Source organism: Chaetodon auriga, chromosome 5 (assembly GCF_051107435.1).
Source record: "Chaetodon auriga isolate fChaAug3 chromosome 5, fChaAug3.hap1, whole genome shotgun sequence".
Lineage (NCBI taxonomy): Eukaryota > Metazoa > Chordata > Actinopteri > Chaetodontiformes > Chaetodontidae > Chaetodon > Chaetodon auriga.
This window is the reverse complement of record NC_135078.1, coordinates 3,572,673-3,590,588: the sequence shown is the minus strand read 5'-3', so window position 1 is coordinate 3,590,588 and position 17,916 is coordinate 3,572,673. Positions and strand designations below refer to the sequence as shown.

General features: G+C 41.1%; 1 protein-coding gene across 2 annotated transcripts in view; it reads right to left on the bottom strand.

The window, feature by feature from the left end:
* The window catches only part of whrnb (whirlin b), a 91,435-nt gene extending 74,740 nt beyond the window's left edge, over nt 1-16,695 (bottom strand). For both annotated transcript variants that reach the window (XM_076730969.1, XM_076730970.1), the window contains exon 1: nt 15,441-16,695. In XM_076730969.1, coding sequence (XP_076587084.1) covers nt 15,441-16,151 — 711 coding nt within the window. In that variant the 5' untranslated portion in view covers nt 16,152-16,695. The remainder of the gene's footprint in view (nt 1-15,440) is intronic.
* Between the last annotated feature and the right edge of the window lie 1,221 nt (nt 16,696-17,916).

Below are 17,916 nucleotides of genomic sequence, written 5' to 3'. Positions count from 1 at the left end.
AGGATGAAATCCCAGAAACATCACTACTACTGGATGTCTGCCAGACAACCTGATTACCACAACAGGATTACCATGACACAACAACAGCCATTAGGCACAGCTGTTCTGTTCTATTGTACCTGTGCCAAAGCAGTTCTGCTCTGACAAACTTCAATTCAAAATGATGACAACAAATCCCACAAGACCATGCATGTGCTGTAAGGGTGGAGTGACGCGGTCCACAAAGCACTGAAGGAAAGATTCCCGGCAGATTTCACAGCAAGAATCAAACATGTTAAAAATAAAGTGCAGTTGATACCGACAGGTTAGCATAATGCATCACTGACTCTGTGTTATGTACTGTGAAGTAACTATCTTACTATACATCAATGTCTCTGAAATGTACTGAACACAAAAATTCCATGTTCATTTACGACTTACAACACCGTGCATCTTAATACAGTAATATAATTAATATAATGCTGAGTTGGCCATGTGAAGAATAAAAACACTATATATGAACACTGTAGCATTGTATCCATTAAATCAGGCTTTTGTTAACCAAACATGGCAACTAGGGGTGGGCGATACTGCAAAAAGTGATTGTGACCTGATACTGAATAGTACCAGGTGACAATTATCAACATTCTCACTTATAATTGTTTTATCATTAAAAAGCAGCTAATGCACAATGCAATCAGAGGGCAGCCATGTGCCATGAATCATGAGCTAAATGCATCATTAATGTGGTGGTCTCAAATGTGCACCAGCCTTTGCCACTTTAATCTAAATTAAAATCTCTGCTGTTCTCCTGCTATAATCTATAATGCCCTTTTATTTACTTTTTTTTTTTTTTTTTTGAATTGGAGCAACTTACAACTTATTACTGCACTGTAACTGTCATTTGCATTTCATTTCATGTTTGTATCTTATTTCATTTCATCTAATTTTTAAAATCTTAATTGATTTCATTCAGGTTTTTACTGCTTATTGTTTTTAAGTGTCATTCTAATAATGCTTTCCTTTGCCGATATAAAATACATTGAAGTTGCCTTGACTGAAGAGGCCTCTACATTTTCAGTCTACTGAATTTTTTTTCCAAATTAAAGAAATTTGGTTTTACTATTCTGTGAATTCTTTAGTCTCATGTTAAAACACAGGACCATTTTTCATTGGTAATAAATGAGTAATTCTTTGAACTAATGAGGTGATTGTTGCACACACACACACACACACACACACACACACACACACACACACACACACACACCAGGAGCAGCAGACAAGCAGAGAGCACTGAAAAAGAGAGATTCATAGGACATATTTTCTCTTTTCTTTTACATACTTAGTAGCAGTACTATCAGTGCTCAAGGTGTTGATCTGCTCACCCCTGCAGGCAAACCCATGTCAAGACTCTGGGAAGCACTGCACCAGGACCACACCTGGGCACAATTTGTTGAAACCACACTTTGTTGTTTTTTCATGTTCAGTTAAAATAATAGACATATGGAAGCTTTAGAAGTGTTTCAGTCGTTATGCTAACATAGGCTGACCCTGTCGAGCTTTGTAGTTAATACACAGACATGAGTTTGATATTCATTCAAGCGTCTCACTCTTGGATAGAAAGAAAACACTATACAATTTTCCAAAATTTGAACTTTAAACTATGAATGTTTTTTTTTTGTTTTTTTGGGGTTTTTTTTACAGTATACAGTATAGTTGTGATAAAAGTTCTACACTAATAGAAATCATTTTTATTTCAAGTATGTGAATAAAGCCCAACTTCAGACCAATCAAATTGCTCCTTGGTCCTTTAAGTCTGTTTCCCTAAACACCCAAACAGTTATATTTCCTTTCCATTTATATGTTTTCTGGCTTACGTCTGAATTCTCTCTGTCTATATGAAGTCTATCTGCACTACCTCCAGTACACCTTCTCCATACACTTCACTCATTATTTACGACTCGGCTTCAGCTGGACACACGCAGAGAGCCTTGGCTTGGAGAATTGCAGAAATAAATAGAGTCAGATCGATACTGACTGCAGAGCAAACATCACTGAAACCCCCCACAAACATCTCTTCACATTTTAAGTTTCATGTGGCGAGGCAGATTTTGTTGATACACATTCCTCTGTGGACGGTCTCTGACATTAATATTCTGTCAGAGTTTCTAAACAGGATACACAACTATCACCAGGGAAAGAGTGAAGGCTGGATGTGAGAGACAGGAAGAGGTCTGAGAGGTGAACAAGAGGAGTTTACACGAGTGTGGCAAGTCGAGACAAGGTGACAGCCCAGACAAAGGGAAACAGAGCGTACAGTGACAGACGGGTAACAAAGCCTCAGACAGATCTGTGACCACGCTGACCACGGTGAGAGCAACACTGAGGTAAAGTCAAATACTGCAGCAAACAATTCAATGAAGACTGAAGGCCACAAAAAACTGGGTGGTCGCACGTGTCTTATCAAAAAATGCTAGCTGTGAATGGCTATACTCAAAAGTGGGGGTAAAAGCCGACTGTCCTCACTTCCTTGATTGCTCTCTAAGAATTCTTTGTGGTTTCAACCATACAAATGGGGATAACAGTTATGGTCTTGCACTTGGCTGTTACATGAAAAATGGAAAAATTAGTTGCATGAAAAATGAAAAATAGATTGGTGGAGCAGTTCAAACCCTGCCCACTTTTCACCTCCACCTTCCTGGCCAATTGCTGCATGAATTGGGTATGATTGTTAGATTTTCTGTTGGAAAGTTACAAAGTTTTCCTTCATTTACTTACCAGACAGACGTTTCAGAATAGACTTTTAGGGCCAACATTTGTAAGAAAGTGCCATTGAGCTAAGGTCTGTTGTCAACTGAGTCTGCAGTTGCAATCTGTGAGTATTCATTACTCAGTCAACTCCTGGACTGATCCTGGTACTGCCCTCCACACACACTCTGTGAGTGAAGTTCAGTCAGTGCAGTTCAGTGCTGGGATTTGTACAAGATCATCAAACAGAAAAGAACTGATAATTTGGTGATTTGGATTTCAAAATATTTACTCTGGGTGCAGTTCAGGTCTACCTGAGACACACAGAAGATATAAAACATACAGTACCAGTCAAATGTTTGGACACACCTGCTGATTCAAAGGTTTTTCTTATTTTCATCGCTGTAATTTAATACTGAAGACATTAAATCGATAAAAGAACAAATGTAGTAAACACAAAGTGTTACACCAACACTTTTAGATTTATCAAAGAAGCCACAGTTTACTTTAATGCCATTTTTTAACACATTCAAAACAAACCTCCAGGCTGAGTGAGGGCTATTCGACCAAGAAGGAGAGTGATGGAGTGCTGCGTCACATGACCTGACCTCCACAATCACCTGACCTGAACCTAGCAGAGACAGTTTGGGATGAGTTGGACCACAGAGTGAAGGAAAAGCAGGCAACAAGTGCTCAGCATATACAGGAACTCCTTCAGCATTCCAGGTCACTTCCTCCTGAAGCTGAAGGCCAACAGTGTGTAAAGCTGTCATCAAAGTGAAGGGAGCGACTTTGAAGGACCTACAATATTTAGCTTTGCTCGCACTTTTTTTGGTCACCACATAATTCCACACAGTGTGTGTTCTTTCATAGTTTTAATGTCTTCAGTATTGATCTATAATGTAGAAAAGAGTTCAAACACAGAAAAACCATTGAATGAGAAGCTGTGTTCAAACCTTTGACAAGCACCATATAATAATCTTTATGGTGATTATTAATACATTAAGAGGCAACATGTTCATGGCAAACGAAAATGCATCAACCTGATTCTAGTTCTACATTTTCTTCCCTCACCACATACTTACTCACTGACTCCTGTCATTTCAGATCTTCCACTCCCTCCATGCCCTGCAGGAACCTCTGCATTCACACCATTTCCCATCACCTGACCTCCTCCACCCACCTGTACACCTCTTCCTACTTCTCCAGTATCCTTGCATTCCGAGTCATTCAACACTAGGTCATCTTACACGTTTTCAACTGAGCAGCCCTGCCATCATCTCTGCCTGTCTGCTTTTGGGGCTTTTGCCTCTTTGACTGATCCCTAACTGGGGATTTTGTCTTTCTTACAAAACCATGTAATACTGAGCTGTTACAGGAAAGCAGATGAAGTGATGCAATCAGGCAAATGAAAGAAGCACAAAATACACATGAACTGCCAAGAACAATAGAACCAAACTCTCACTCTCACTCTCAGATAAACTCAGTTCTGAGGATCTAGACCTCAGACCCAAATTCATGGCTCCATTTTCAATGACTTTATTTTTGGAATTTCATTGAAAATAATGCTCTTCTATGTGTCTATTGGCCACAGATTTTTTTATTGTTGGTGCAGGGGTTGAAAACAGAATAGCATTATATGTATGTTTTTGATATTGTTTCTCTTTCCACTGCAGCTGCATGGTCATTTTAAAGTGCACAGTGCTGCTGCCAGTGTTCTTTGTGAGGGTTGGTTCAAGTTACCATTGGGAGCATTTCAGATCACGCACCTCTTTAATAAAACTCCTCAGTCCCTGCCAGCCATCATCTCCTCTTATGTCGCCTTCATTCCCCAGGACCATAAAACAAACCCTCATAACTCTTCCACTCCTGTGTCTGTGCCTTGCATTTGGGTCCACCTAACAACTACTCTACTAACACACATATTTACAGAAATTGAAATTGATGAGGTCAAACATTAAAGATATTATTTTTGTGTTTTCATCAAGTATATGTCAAAAAATGTAATTAGAGAATTTCTTACTTATTAATATTCATAACTGAGGACTTGATTCTTACCAGCATTTCTTCCTGCATTATTACCAAATAGAGAGGATAAACACCAGCCAAAGGGCTCACGCTGGAAATCCAAAGGTTGTTCTTGTTATTGATTTTTAACAGATACATAAAGCTTTAGTAAAACACATATCAGCTATTCATTAGTTACGACTTATAAACCCTTTATAAAAGTTGACTTATTAGAAATTGGTACAGAATCATTCAGTGTGCATGGCTAGATATAAGTAAGATTAAAGGGACTTTAAAGGGCTAACATTATCTGATGCTGCATAGTTGCACAGCAATATAATTCATTGGAGATGGGATTGAGATATATATATATATATATATATATATATATATATATATATATATATATATATATATATATATATATATACACACACACACACACACACACACACACACACACACACACACACAATCTATAGAAATGTGTACAGAAATTGTACCTATGTTGGTGCACATTAAGGTAATAACACAAGAAGGTCAAAGTAGCTTTCCTCTTAAACTCTGTGTTGCCGGCTTGTATTCTGTCTTGTGCATCTATCAGTCAGCTCCATAAAACACGACTAAGACACAGGATCTCACTTTAATGGATTCTGATGCAAACCTCATTCCAGAAAAGGGTTAGTTTATCAACTTAAATAGTAAGAAAGTGTCTGCTTATTCTGAATTTGATACAGTAACATGTTTCAAACACGTTGGGACAGGAGCAACTAAAGACTGGGAAAGATGTGGAATGCTCCAAAAACACCTGTTTGGAACATTCCACAGGTAAACAGGTTGATTGGTAACAGGTGATAGTATCATGATTGGGAATGAAAGGAGCATCCTGGAAAGGCTCAGTCGTTCACAAGACAGGTTCACCACTTTGTGAACACCTGAGTGTATGAGGGATATTAATACATGGACTCAGGAACACTTTGGAAAACTGCTGTTGGTAAACACAGTTTGTTTGCAAATGATTGCATTCTGTTTTACATTGTTACATTTTACACAGCGGTCCAACTTATTTAACATTCTTGTTCACTTCACTATCAACATATCACATTCCTGTGTACGGTGTGCACTGTTTCTGATTATCCCTCTTACGTCACTTTGCTACTGTGTTTTCTTCCAAGGATTTATATTAAATTTGGCTCTTTGTGAGGGCTGTAGATAAAGGTCTGTGCCCTCATCCATGCTGGCGTATAAATAGCATCAAGTTTGAAGGTCTGTTTACTCCTGAGCTTTGAGGGAGCTCCTGGCTGTTGTGATTCTTCCTGAATGGATGGAGGAGGAGGAGGAGGAGGAGGAGGAGGAAGATGAGGAAGAGGAGGATAAAGAATGAGTTTTTCACCAAATCAGGTCTATTCTGCGTACACTAAAAGACTACACATTTACATATGGGTGGGAAAAATGTGGGCTTTTACAAGACAGAGAGGGTCTAATTGAAAGATGGCAGCATGTTGCATTTTGGTTGGTGAAGGGTCCAGGATTTTTGGAGCTTGACCCATACTCGTGACAGTCAGTATATCCTGCTAACATGCTCACAGTAACAATGTCAACATTCTGATGTTTAGCTTGGTTAATGGTTACCACATTCACCACCTTAAATTGGCATGTTAGTGTGCTAATTAACATTTGATAATTAGCACTAAACACAAAAGACACACAAGGCTGACGGGAATGACATTAGATTTATTATCACCCTATAACAAGTATTGGAAATATTTAAATGTTTGCCTGATAATGGCCCTGGATGAAAAATTAAGGACTCATCAAAGTTATTCCAATACAGCCTAACGCAGTCTAAACCAAACCATTTGTCATGGTAATCCATCCAACACATTTCCATCCATTGAACCTGCTATCATCAACCTGTTATTGTCTATTTAGTCATTATTAGTTTCTGATTTTTTAAAAGGTTGATTTACATCAGTAATATTAGAATATACAGCAGCAAAGCCTGCTTATATTTTTAACTATGATCACCTTGTAATGTTTATTGTAAGTTTTATGCTTAAAAATACTCTAAAAAGAAAGAAGTCAGTGTGTAGAATTTTCTCTCTCAGATACATGTAATGATCATACAGATTAATGTTACCTTTGTCATTTTGTCCTGGTGGATGGGTCTAAACACCACAATATCTATTAGTCCGGCCGCCATTGACATGCATAAGAAGGTAGTCAGAGCATGATTTAAAAGGTAGAGTTTTACGCCAATCCAAGCTGTACAAGTGGTCCAACTGAGCCACCTCACATCGTCTATGGAAAAAATGAATAGGACATTTACTGCAGGAACCAGAGGCAGAAAAAGGTGAATTTTGCTTTCAAACAATGCCTGTCTAATCTCAGCATTCTAATACCTTGAAGATATTCTAGTAAGTTACTTATAATAATGTCTAACTCAGGGCAAGTCAGTCCATTAATTTCCCACAAGTATTTCTCCACAACACTTCTTGCAGAATTGCTGGACTAAATCTAGATTAAATACAGTTACCTTCACAAATGAGGTCCTCTGTGTATGCAGCTACCATCCTGGCCTTTACCACCCTGCTGGTAAACAGCTTTGAAGTCACGCTTAAGACGAGGTGAACCGCCTTTGTGCAGCGGGCCTTAAATGTTAGCAGCTTCATTAAAAGCTGTAATGAATTACTCAGCTCTTGATGAGAATGGGGATGTGGACCTGGAGTATGCAGGGTCTTTAAAAAAAGGTTCAGCCGACAGACAGCTCAAATACATGTGGCAAGTAAAACATTAATGTCTTGGATGATAAAACAGTACTTCATGGGGGATATTTTTAAATGCAGCAACAACAACTGAGGAACATGTTTATTCTGCTGCCTTGAGACCTTTGCCTCATCTATTCTGTTAAGTATTTTCCTCCTACATGCTTTTCCCTGTCTCACATCATATTTCTGTTGCATCAAGCACAAGAATCAGAAGTCATATAAATGTGGACATTCAGGAATGCAGCATGACGAGAGGAGATGGCAGGAGGTTTTCTGCTTTATGTCCTTTCATCTTAAATTAAAGCAATAGCTGGCACTCCGTGTGGTGACATTACTGGATCTGTCAATCACAGCCATACCACACCAGACAAACCAAAGCAAGATGCTTTCACTGCCATGACAGCAGCCATGGTCCTGTTTTGCCCATTCACTACCAGGCCACCAGATACCCTCACACATTTCACCGCATGACTCCTGTATCCACCTGCTCACCTGTGCCCTATTTTCCCATTTACCTTATCAGTATTCATACCGGCCCGTCTCCACCTGCTCCTTGCCAGATTGCCAATGCTGCTCAACTATGTTGTTTTGGACTAGCTGCCGTTGCCTGTTTCACTCAACAGTTTCTATCTGTTCATCTGGCTACATTTGAATCTTCCTTTCCCTTGTTGCTTTGTGCACACAAACTTGACATTTACCACAGCTTAGCTTTACATCATTTTGCCTGAAAGTTGGTACTCTAATGTGGGTATAATTTGTAGATTTAGATTTATGCCTCTTTTCCACTGGCCTGGTGTGGCACACTGAAGCTGTAGTGCTTCATGAATGTATGCATTTCCACCATTTCATGTTTTCTAGAAGTCTGATGACACTGATTTAGGCCCATAAAAATAACATTAATTTGGTAACAAAGTGAATGTGAAAATTTTAAACAATAATCGGCTAATTAGTCACTAAGTCTGTTTCTAATGCCATTTGTATTTTCAAAAAAAAAAACTTTTTTTGCACTATTTGAACACAGATTTTATGTGCAAAATGTGCATAACTGTGATAGCATGGTCTGGGAGTGAGTCCAAATAGTTGCTTCTGTTAATGCAAAGTATGTCATTGTTTGCAGCATGCCTTAAATGTTAGCAGTTTCATTAAAAGCTGTAATGAATTGCTGTAATGAGAGCGGAAATGTGGACCTGCAACAAGGGGAGAGCCCTGGCCTTCAGCTGGAGCTGGAAATATCAGCTGTGTTCCCATCCCTCTGAATATTAATGGAGTCTAATAATGAAACAGCACACTTCCCAGGGGAACTACAATTACAGATAAGCAGTAAGCATAGATTCTTTTATTTGCAACAAAGCTGGGAAATATTGTTTTCATTTGTTAACAGAGAAGAAGAAAGAGGTGGTTTTATTGAATGCATGTACTGAATCAGGTGGTTTACTGTCTTCCTGTTGCCATTTCATATAAAGTGACATTGTAAAAAACAATGTACCTTAAAGGAATAGTTCCACATTTTCAGAAATAAGTATTTGCTTTTTTTCTGAAAGTAAGATGAGAATAGCCATATCAGTGTTGTGCCTGTGTTAAGTATGGAGCAGGAATCAGGATGTGGTTAGCCTAGCTTAGCACAAAGACCAGAAGCAGGGGGAAAGAGGTAACCTGGCTCCCTCCAAAGTTCAGAATCACTCAACATCTTATTATTAAATTAAAAAAAAAAAAAAAAACAGTTTGAAGTTGCAAGGTCAGCTACAGCCTGTAATTATTTCTTGGAGACCCATAGCTGAACACAGTGACGTTTCAGTCTTTTCATCACAGTGACGTTGCCAAGTGTGGTACTTACAGAGATCAACACCTGTGCTCATCTAGTATATCTGGCAACTCCCTGACAAAGACTAGTCTAGGTTGAATGAACAAGCCACCACTACTGTGTTGACATATCACTTAACAATTACTAAACCTATGAAGTAATGCTGTAGTGTGGAAAAAAAGGTTCACTTTTTAAGCACTTTTGTCAAGTTTTGCCGAGACACATGTCTCTATGAGATTGTGTAGAACTAGCTATAATGGATGTGTAGTCACTGAAATTCTGTTGAACAAAATATATAAACTTATATAAACTTGACGTCAAATCTTCAACATAAGTTAGCTCCTCGGCCAGAGAAGGACCAAGAAGGTCATCTGCAACCCACACTAGACGCTATCCTTTAACAGAGACAGGCCTTACAACCTCTCTACTATATATGACTGCCTGTTAAGACATGAACAAAATCCCATAGTTACGCAAAAAGAATCTCTATGACAACTGAGCAAACTCCATCCACCGAGAAAGCCCACAAGTTTTTCCTGAAATCTTCTGAAATACCAAGTAAGTGAACCCTTTTTTTTTTCCAAAAAGCCCTTTTCAAGGTCAAGAATGGCAGGAATGACACCTCAAGCTTAAATAATTCACATTTTGTATCTTTTTTTTAAAAAAAACATTCTGTACTCAAGGAGAAATATTTTACACCGATTTGTGGTTTTAGGAGTTACGTGCTGGAACTACTTGAGAAACAACAGTTTACTCACCTGCCCAGCACGTCTCCAGCTATACACCCATCCACCATCTGATTTATGGGCTGCACTCTGTAGCCACACAGCCGTTACTGCGGTGGCATGTTGTGCTGAATGTAATTTTACAGACAGTGAAAGCTGGCAGTTGCTTCATTCAGTGGATCAAGGAATGTGAAAGCAGTCCCCAAAAAACTGCTGTGAAATTGGTTATTGTAAGGCCAAAGAAAACTAACATTACTGTAGCACAATTTGTTCATCCTCCACAATATGGAAGTGAAAGTGCTGTGTGGTAATTAAGCCCTACAGCCCACATTTCAGAATTTGCAAGCTTCTTATAATAAATCAACAAACTTTCATTCCATGATTCCCTGTACTGTGAACAAATTAAGTCAAATTAAATACATCATCATAATGTTAACCATGGAGGGTATGTGTGTTTAGACAGAGCGGGAAGACTTCTGAAGATTAATTAAAATGAAAATGATTTTCAAGGCACAAACACAGCAGCTGTTAACAGCGCAGGCTAAATAGGGTTAAACACATTGAAGAGTTTTTAGATGTTACACTTGTAAATTTTGTTTCAACAACATTGTGTAGCAAGTTCTGGAGAAACTCCTGAAGATGTCTCGTGTTGGTTAAAAAGCAGACTCTTTACATAAATCACAGAGTTACTGTGAGGGTTTCCAGGTAAAATGGTAACACTTGTTTATTTTCACTAAAAGCTGGGTTAGTCTATAGCTGGCATGGTTGATGAGCATTTTGGTTGGTGTTGGCTTTTGGTGTCTGCACATAAATGGTACCAAAGCTGGAAACCTTCCTGTGATGACAAGAAGATGCACACTGCACCGACTCATGTCCCTAAAACCACAAATTGGCTTTTTCATGTTCCACTTTAGATATAGAATAAACACACAAACTACACATTAATCAGTGAGCTCTAGTGGTGAGGATAAGGAGATTTTTAGATTTTGGACAGTGCCAGGCTGACTTTTCCCCCTGCTTCCTGTCCTTATGCTAAGCTAAGCTAACCATATCCTGACTGCAGCTCTGTACATTAACACACAGGTACTGATAGATTGATATCCATCTTTTCAAATCATTCTCAGAAACAAAGAGAACAGGCATATCATGTTCAATCTTTACTTAACCAAAAGATCTCTGCACTGCCTAACCTTCTATTAAAGTCTGTGTTCAAAAACAAAAACCTGGCAGCTGTTCTGGAACTGTCGGTGTTGACAGCAAAACCAAACAGCAACTCTGTCTATATGTCACAAAAATCCAGGATTGCCTGTTTGTCTGATGGGGCGAACAAAATAAGATGCAACTCATCTTTAGTGCTGTCAGGGAAAAGCTGTTCATCTTCTTTTTCCCCTCATGCTGGACTGATTCAATAAAGTCTTGTATAGGCAGGTGAAAAAGCCTCTTTATTTGCTCTTAAATAAGACGTTGCCCAAGGCCTGAGCCATTCAGACTCAAGCAAAAGTGTTGTTTCTGTTAGGAAATTGCTGTAGGTAGAGTGTATTAGAGTCTGACTCAGTTAGAAAGCTTGCAAGGTCATAAAAAAAAAAGTTCAGCAGACAGTCCAAACGCATGCAGCAAATAAAACATTAATGTCTAGGATGATAAAACAGTACATCATTAGAGATATTTTTAAACGCAGCAACAACAACTGAGGAACATGTTTATTCTGCTGCCTTGAGACCTTTGCCTCATCTATTCTGTTAAGTATTTTCCTCCTACATGCTTTTCCCTGTCTCACATCATATTTCTGTTGCATCAAGCACAAGAATCAAGGCCATATAAATGTGGACATTCAGGAATGAAGCATGATGAGAGGAGATGGCAGGTTTTCTGAATAATGTGTTTATCCTTTGTCCGTCTCTCCATCCAGGTGTTTATTTTAGTTCAGATTTCTGCTCTGGGCATTTATGCAAATTGATGCATATGTAATAAATAACATCTCATTTGCATTCAAAACTACAATTTAAGAAACCTTGTAATATGAAAAATAACTCTCATAATGTAAGCAATCAGCTGGGGAAGTTTCATGGTGATATCTAGAAGTTAACATTTGTACCCTATTCACCTATAGTGTCTCTAAATTAAAATAATGGCTGGCACTCTGTGTGATTAAATTATAGGATCTGTCAATCACAGCCATACCACTCCAGACAAACCATAGCCAGACGCTTTAACAACGGATGCCTCAGTCCTGTTTTGCATATTCTCTACCAGTCCACCAGATACCATCAGCCTTTTCCACTTCTCCCAGTTACCTGACAGTCACATCCACCTGTGTCTCATTCTCCCATTTGCCACCAGCCCATCTCCACCTGAACCTAAACCTGAAAACTTATCTGTATCTGCTTACCTGCCTGTCCACCTGTACCTTTCACCTGCCCTATTCCTGTTTACCTGTGAATTCTCCACCACTTTGTTTTGAACTAGCTGCCGGTGCTCGTAAGCTTTAAGGTCAAAACAATCACACCTCAATCAGTGGAAAGAAAAGAAATGTTACAGTCACCTCATTGCATCACACAAACGTGATGTTTTCATCTGTCACTGTCCCTCATTTCTGTAGTGGAGTGGAAGCTTCAGTGGATATTTATGTCATATGCTTCATGTATGTCTTGATGTATTCACTAAGTCTGTTTCCCTGCTCTTCTCCACCTATTGCTTTCCAGTATCTTAAAAAAGTGGCTTGTGAGGCAGAGAGTAGGTCCTGTATGTTTGTATAACACACTGCTGCTGTTCCACAGAAGCACACTGAGTCCAGAGAAGTTTTGGAGTTTTATTAACACATCAGCTACTACAGCGGCTTTACATGCGTACATATGATGACGACTGTGTATCGAAGCAAACAAAAGAACACAAGCGGTCAACAAAAATTACGGCTACCTAAACTCACCTCTCTCCTCCCAGTGCAGGTGAAGCAGCCTCTAATATAACCTACGGGCTGTCAACTAGCCCACGTGACCCAAACTCTGCGTATCACCACGGCAACAAGACAAAACTAATTGAACGCAGAATAATCAATTAGCAAAGCTATATATGGCTCCTGCACCACCTCAACTGAGTGTAAAAAGTGTTTTCTGATATGTCAGGTTTAATTGTGCACAAATTGGAAATGTGCATAACAACTGGCAGATGGAAATACACTTTGTATAGTCTGGTGTAGAGGTGAAGCACAAAGTTTTGGACCCTGTATATAGACATTCTCTATCTCCCCACATTCACAGCCATTCATTCTAGTATCTTTGTATAGTCAGTCCCCTTTTCCACCCTAGTCCTGTATCCTGGCTGAGGCCAAGCAGTAAGCCTTCCTTAATGCAAAGCATGCAATAGTTCAAACTCACATTCTTGTGATTCTAAACTTGCTATGTTCAACTGAGGAGTCCAAACATTCAAGAACTGGAGGACATGGTACAATCAATTTGCAGCTGGGACCACTGTCAAGTATACTTAAAATATGGCACAGCATAGTGCTTCTGTTCATCTTCATTTCTCAGTGTGGTGAGATCTGGACGTATAAAGAGAAGCTCACAGAGGCAGTGCTATTCCACTAACAGTGCTAACTATCCACTAAAAACATAAAAGTTAACCTCACATCCAGCCAAAACCAACTTGGCAGCAACAGATGTTAGATTTCTTATGAACATTCATTCATTCATCTTCTTTACCCGCGCATCCCATTTCGGGGTTCCCAGCTAGCAACGGGCAAGAGGCGGGGTACACCCTGAACCGGTCGCCAGCCGATCGCAGGGCTACATACACAGACACACAGACAGACAACTCACACACTCACACTCACACCTACGGACAATTTAGAGACCAATTAACCTAACGAGCATGTTTTTGGTCTGTGGGAGGAAGCCGGAGTGCCCGGAGAGAACCCACGCATGCACGGGAAGAACATGCAAACTTCACACACAGAAAGGCCCTGCCCGACCCCCAGTTCGAACCAGCAACCTTCTTGCTGTGAGGCACGCGCACTACCTGCTGCACCACCGTGCCGCTCTTATGAACATCTAAAATGAATATGATACAGAAAATACATTTATCTTACAAAAGAAATTACATGTTATTTTTAAAACACTGAGGACATGTCAGTGCCACTGGTAAATTACCAAGGAGCTGCAGACATGACAGTTCTCTTCCAGAGCTTGATCGTGGACAGTAATCTAGAGAACAGTCATGCTCTTTGAGTTGCTCCTCACATCTCCAATTGCAGCAAATTATCAGACATTTCAATCCATCAATCTATTCAAAATCTGAACTGTTAAAGCTAAATTTGATGACACCATGACAGAATGCAGGTGGTTGTCTACAAACACGCGCACACACACACATCAGCTTCTAAAATATTCCTTATCTGATGGGTTTTGAGATAAACCTCATTGTGAGAGCACAGGCATTGACAGAGGCCGACAAAATGAAAGAATTTGCAAACAGATATATCTCCACTTATCTACTTGTGGACTGCTGCTGTTCGCCTGCAATTATTTCACGTCCTGCCCCAGAGTACCCTGCCACTTCTGGTCTGACTTGGTAACAGAGTTCACTACTTTCAAGCTTTTGTTAATGCAAACAACAAATAATGGAGGTCCAGCCTCAGTCACTGAGGGTGAGGCGGAGATGAGCCAGCCATTATAAACACAGATATCTCAATACCTGGACAAACCAAAACTATCTGCAGGACTAGAAACCACGGGAGGTTAAATGTTGTTTGAGTAAACTGACCCCTTAATTACATGTCTGACCATCTAACACACAATTAATGAGAAATTCTATTAAAGAATGTAGAATACTGACTTTAATATATGTCTCTGTATCATCTGCTACCTGCACATGCAGTGAAGTTAATTCAAATTCATGAACAAATGAAACATGTTGTTCCCTGAGAATAATTCTCACCAAGGACTCCTGGTGTCTGTGACATGAAGAAGTTCAGAAAAACTGCTGTAAAGCATTTGCTGTTGTTTTCCTCTTTTTAAAAAGAGAAAAGGGCCTTCATTCCATCTGCCTCTGAACATTTGAGTTCATCTTGGCTCCCTGTGCCAGCGGCACAGAGCATTAAGTCCCAGTCAAGTGGTGTAGAAGAATTAATAAAAAGGAAGTAGCAGCTCTCAACGGGACCCGAGGGCCCGCAGAGGAAGCAGCAGTCACAAACTACAGTTGTTTTGTAGGGCAGCTCTGCATGGCCCACTGCTTCTGTAATGCATGTTCTCCCTGCCTGCAGCATACAGTGTTTACATCTGGAACACACACACATTAACAGGCCCACACACACTGTTAGTGGATTCCTTTTCTCCTGGAGATTAACCTGAAGTTGTTATAGAGGGAATTCTGACTATCAAACTCACGCACGCGCACGCCTGCAGAAGCGCCTACCTTGACCGCATCGATGTGAGTGACATTGTCAAACATCAAGTCGTTCACGGTCACTATCTGGTCCCCGACCCTCAGTCCTTCTCTCTCTGCCGAAGAGCCCGGCTCCACTAGGGACACATATATCCCCACGCCGTGCTCCGACCCCCCGCGGATGCTGAAACCCAGACCCTCGTGGCTCCTGGAGCGCGTCAGGGTGACCTGGCGCACTTCTCCGCATGAACTCTCGAAGAACGGCTGGGCCATGGACGCTGACAGCTCGGCGGCGGCCATGAAACCGTCCGGGCAGCCCGACGTGACGGGCTGCTCATGGATGGAGCTGACATATTTCTGCAGGGTCGGGTCGCCCTCGTCTCCAAAGCCCTCCGCGCTGCCGTTGCTGGGGAGCAGGTCTGTCTTCAGGTACAGTCCCTCGGACGTGTACTGGTCGAACAGCAGCTGGTCGGACCTCGGGATGACCAGGCGCAGCATGGGCAGCAGCTGTCGTTTGCCGGGCGTGTTGAGAATCACTTTGAGAGTTTGGACCAGGTCGAAGACGTTGCGCTTGGCGTGGTACACATTGAGACAGTGGATGAACTGCTCTCTCTCCAAGTCGCTGAGCAGCAGATTGAGAGCGTTGTGGAGCCGCCGGACGTTCGCCGAGAGCGCACGGCCGCCCGAGCCGGTCGAGTTCACCGATGTGTTGAGGGAAACGCGCTCCAGATCAGCGCTCATCCTACAACATAACGGGGAATCAGTGCATCATACAGACCGGAGGACGGATCGGGCATTTGTTAAAGCGCTCTTCAAGTCTATCCTCCCGTTTGAAAGCAAAACGTGAAGCAGCTCTCTGCGCATCGGGCAACTTCAACAGGTGACCGGGACGCGTTGTGTCAGCTCCAAACAAACCGTTTCTTCAGCGGGCGCTCCCATTCTTCTGGTGCTGAACAAAACACAAATGTTCTTTGAGTCCTGCTGTCTTTTTGTGTCGTGCACAACAAAATCTTTAGCGCTGCCTTCACCGGGACGAGCGTCGGTGATTCGAATAGTGTCCGGTGTAGGCTGATATCTGAAGCCCGGCGGATTAAAATCCGTGGAACACTTTTTTTTATCAATATAAATCATAAAATGGTACCTAATAATAACAAACGACCTTCTCCATATTTATCCTGTGCACAGAACAAACTCCAGAGTCTGTTCTACGACGCAGCCTTCCTTGCGCGCAACTGCCAGAGAGCGCTCAATTGAATGCTCAGACCCTCTGTGTATAGGAAATGACGCAGGTGTGTGTGTGTGTGTGTGTGTGTGTGTGTGTGTGTGTGTGTGTGTGTGTGTATGTGTGTGTGTGTGTGTTGCTTGGAAACTGACAACACTACTAACCCTTATTTAAATGATTATTTTTGGCAAGGCATCAGCTGATGTCATACATTGTTGAGTGAATGCAGGAGCAGCACGAGTTTAAACTTCAAATAAACTGCCAAAAGGCCAGAATTCACACTTTAGGACACAATTTCTTGGACAAAAGCGAGTGAATACCTGCTTGGGACAATTGTAATTTTTTCTGGCCAGTTTGAAAGCGTATGAACAAACTGTTTGTCAGATGTTAGTTGGTTCATGAGGATGCAGAAGACAGTAGGTGGTTGCCTGTCAGCCTTTAAGCTGATCATGCTGCATTATAGCAAATGCCTCCCTGAGTCTCCTTGTCATAACTAGAGCCTAAGGCTATTTTTAAACATCTATTTCTAGGAGCCCAGAGTTGTCTTCCTCCTCATGACAGTTACGATCTCCCTCTGTCTGGCCCATTCATATGAGAGTCCCAGGAAACATTTCTACCACACCAGGGTGCTGCTGAGGAGATGGGGCTTCTGACTCACCCCCTGCCACACACACACACACACACACACACACACACACACACACACACACACACACTCATAAATAGGTGCTTTGTCAATGCAGTTGAACACCAAAATCACACAATTTACTGTATTTCTCATCTTGTCAACATGCCCCCCTTGGGGCTCCTGTAAAGTGATCCCATCCACAGTTGTCCATTTGCTGGTTGACTATGGTGGAGTTTTTTTTAAATGTGATTTTATTGTGAGCAAATGCTCAGGCTGAGAGATGAGATTTGTACTTGGTCTTTTTTACGCTGACATGTGTGAATCCCCTCTCACATGCTGCACTGCTCAAAGACAGTGTCAGAGAAAAGTTACCACCTTGCTGATGTTGGAGTAACAGTCTGGATTGCTTTTATTTCTTATCTGGACCAAGTTACACAAAAAGGAAGCTGCTTCCTCCATTCTCTCACACTGGCATCTCAGTCTTAACTCCCCACACTCTACATTATCTGTGTTCCTCCCTCACATCAATATGCACCTCCAACATGTGGGTGAGTGGACTTTTCAGCTTGACTAGTTTGTTTGTTTGCAATAACTTGTGCTGCATTTGTGTGCTCCTTCCTCTTTACGTGTTTCTCAAACAATGGATGGATCTTTGA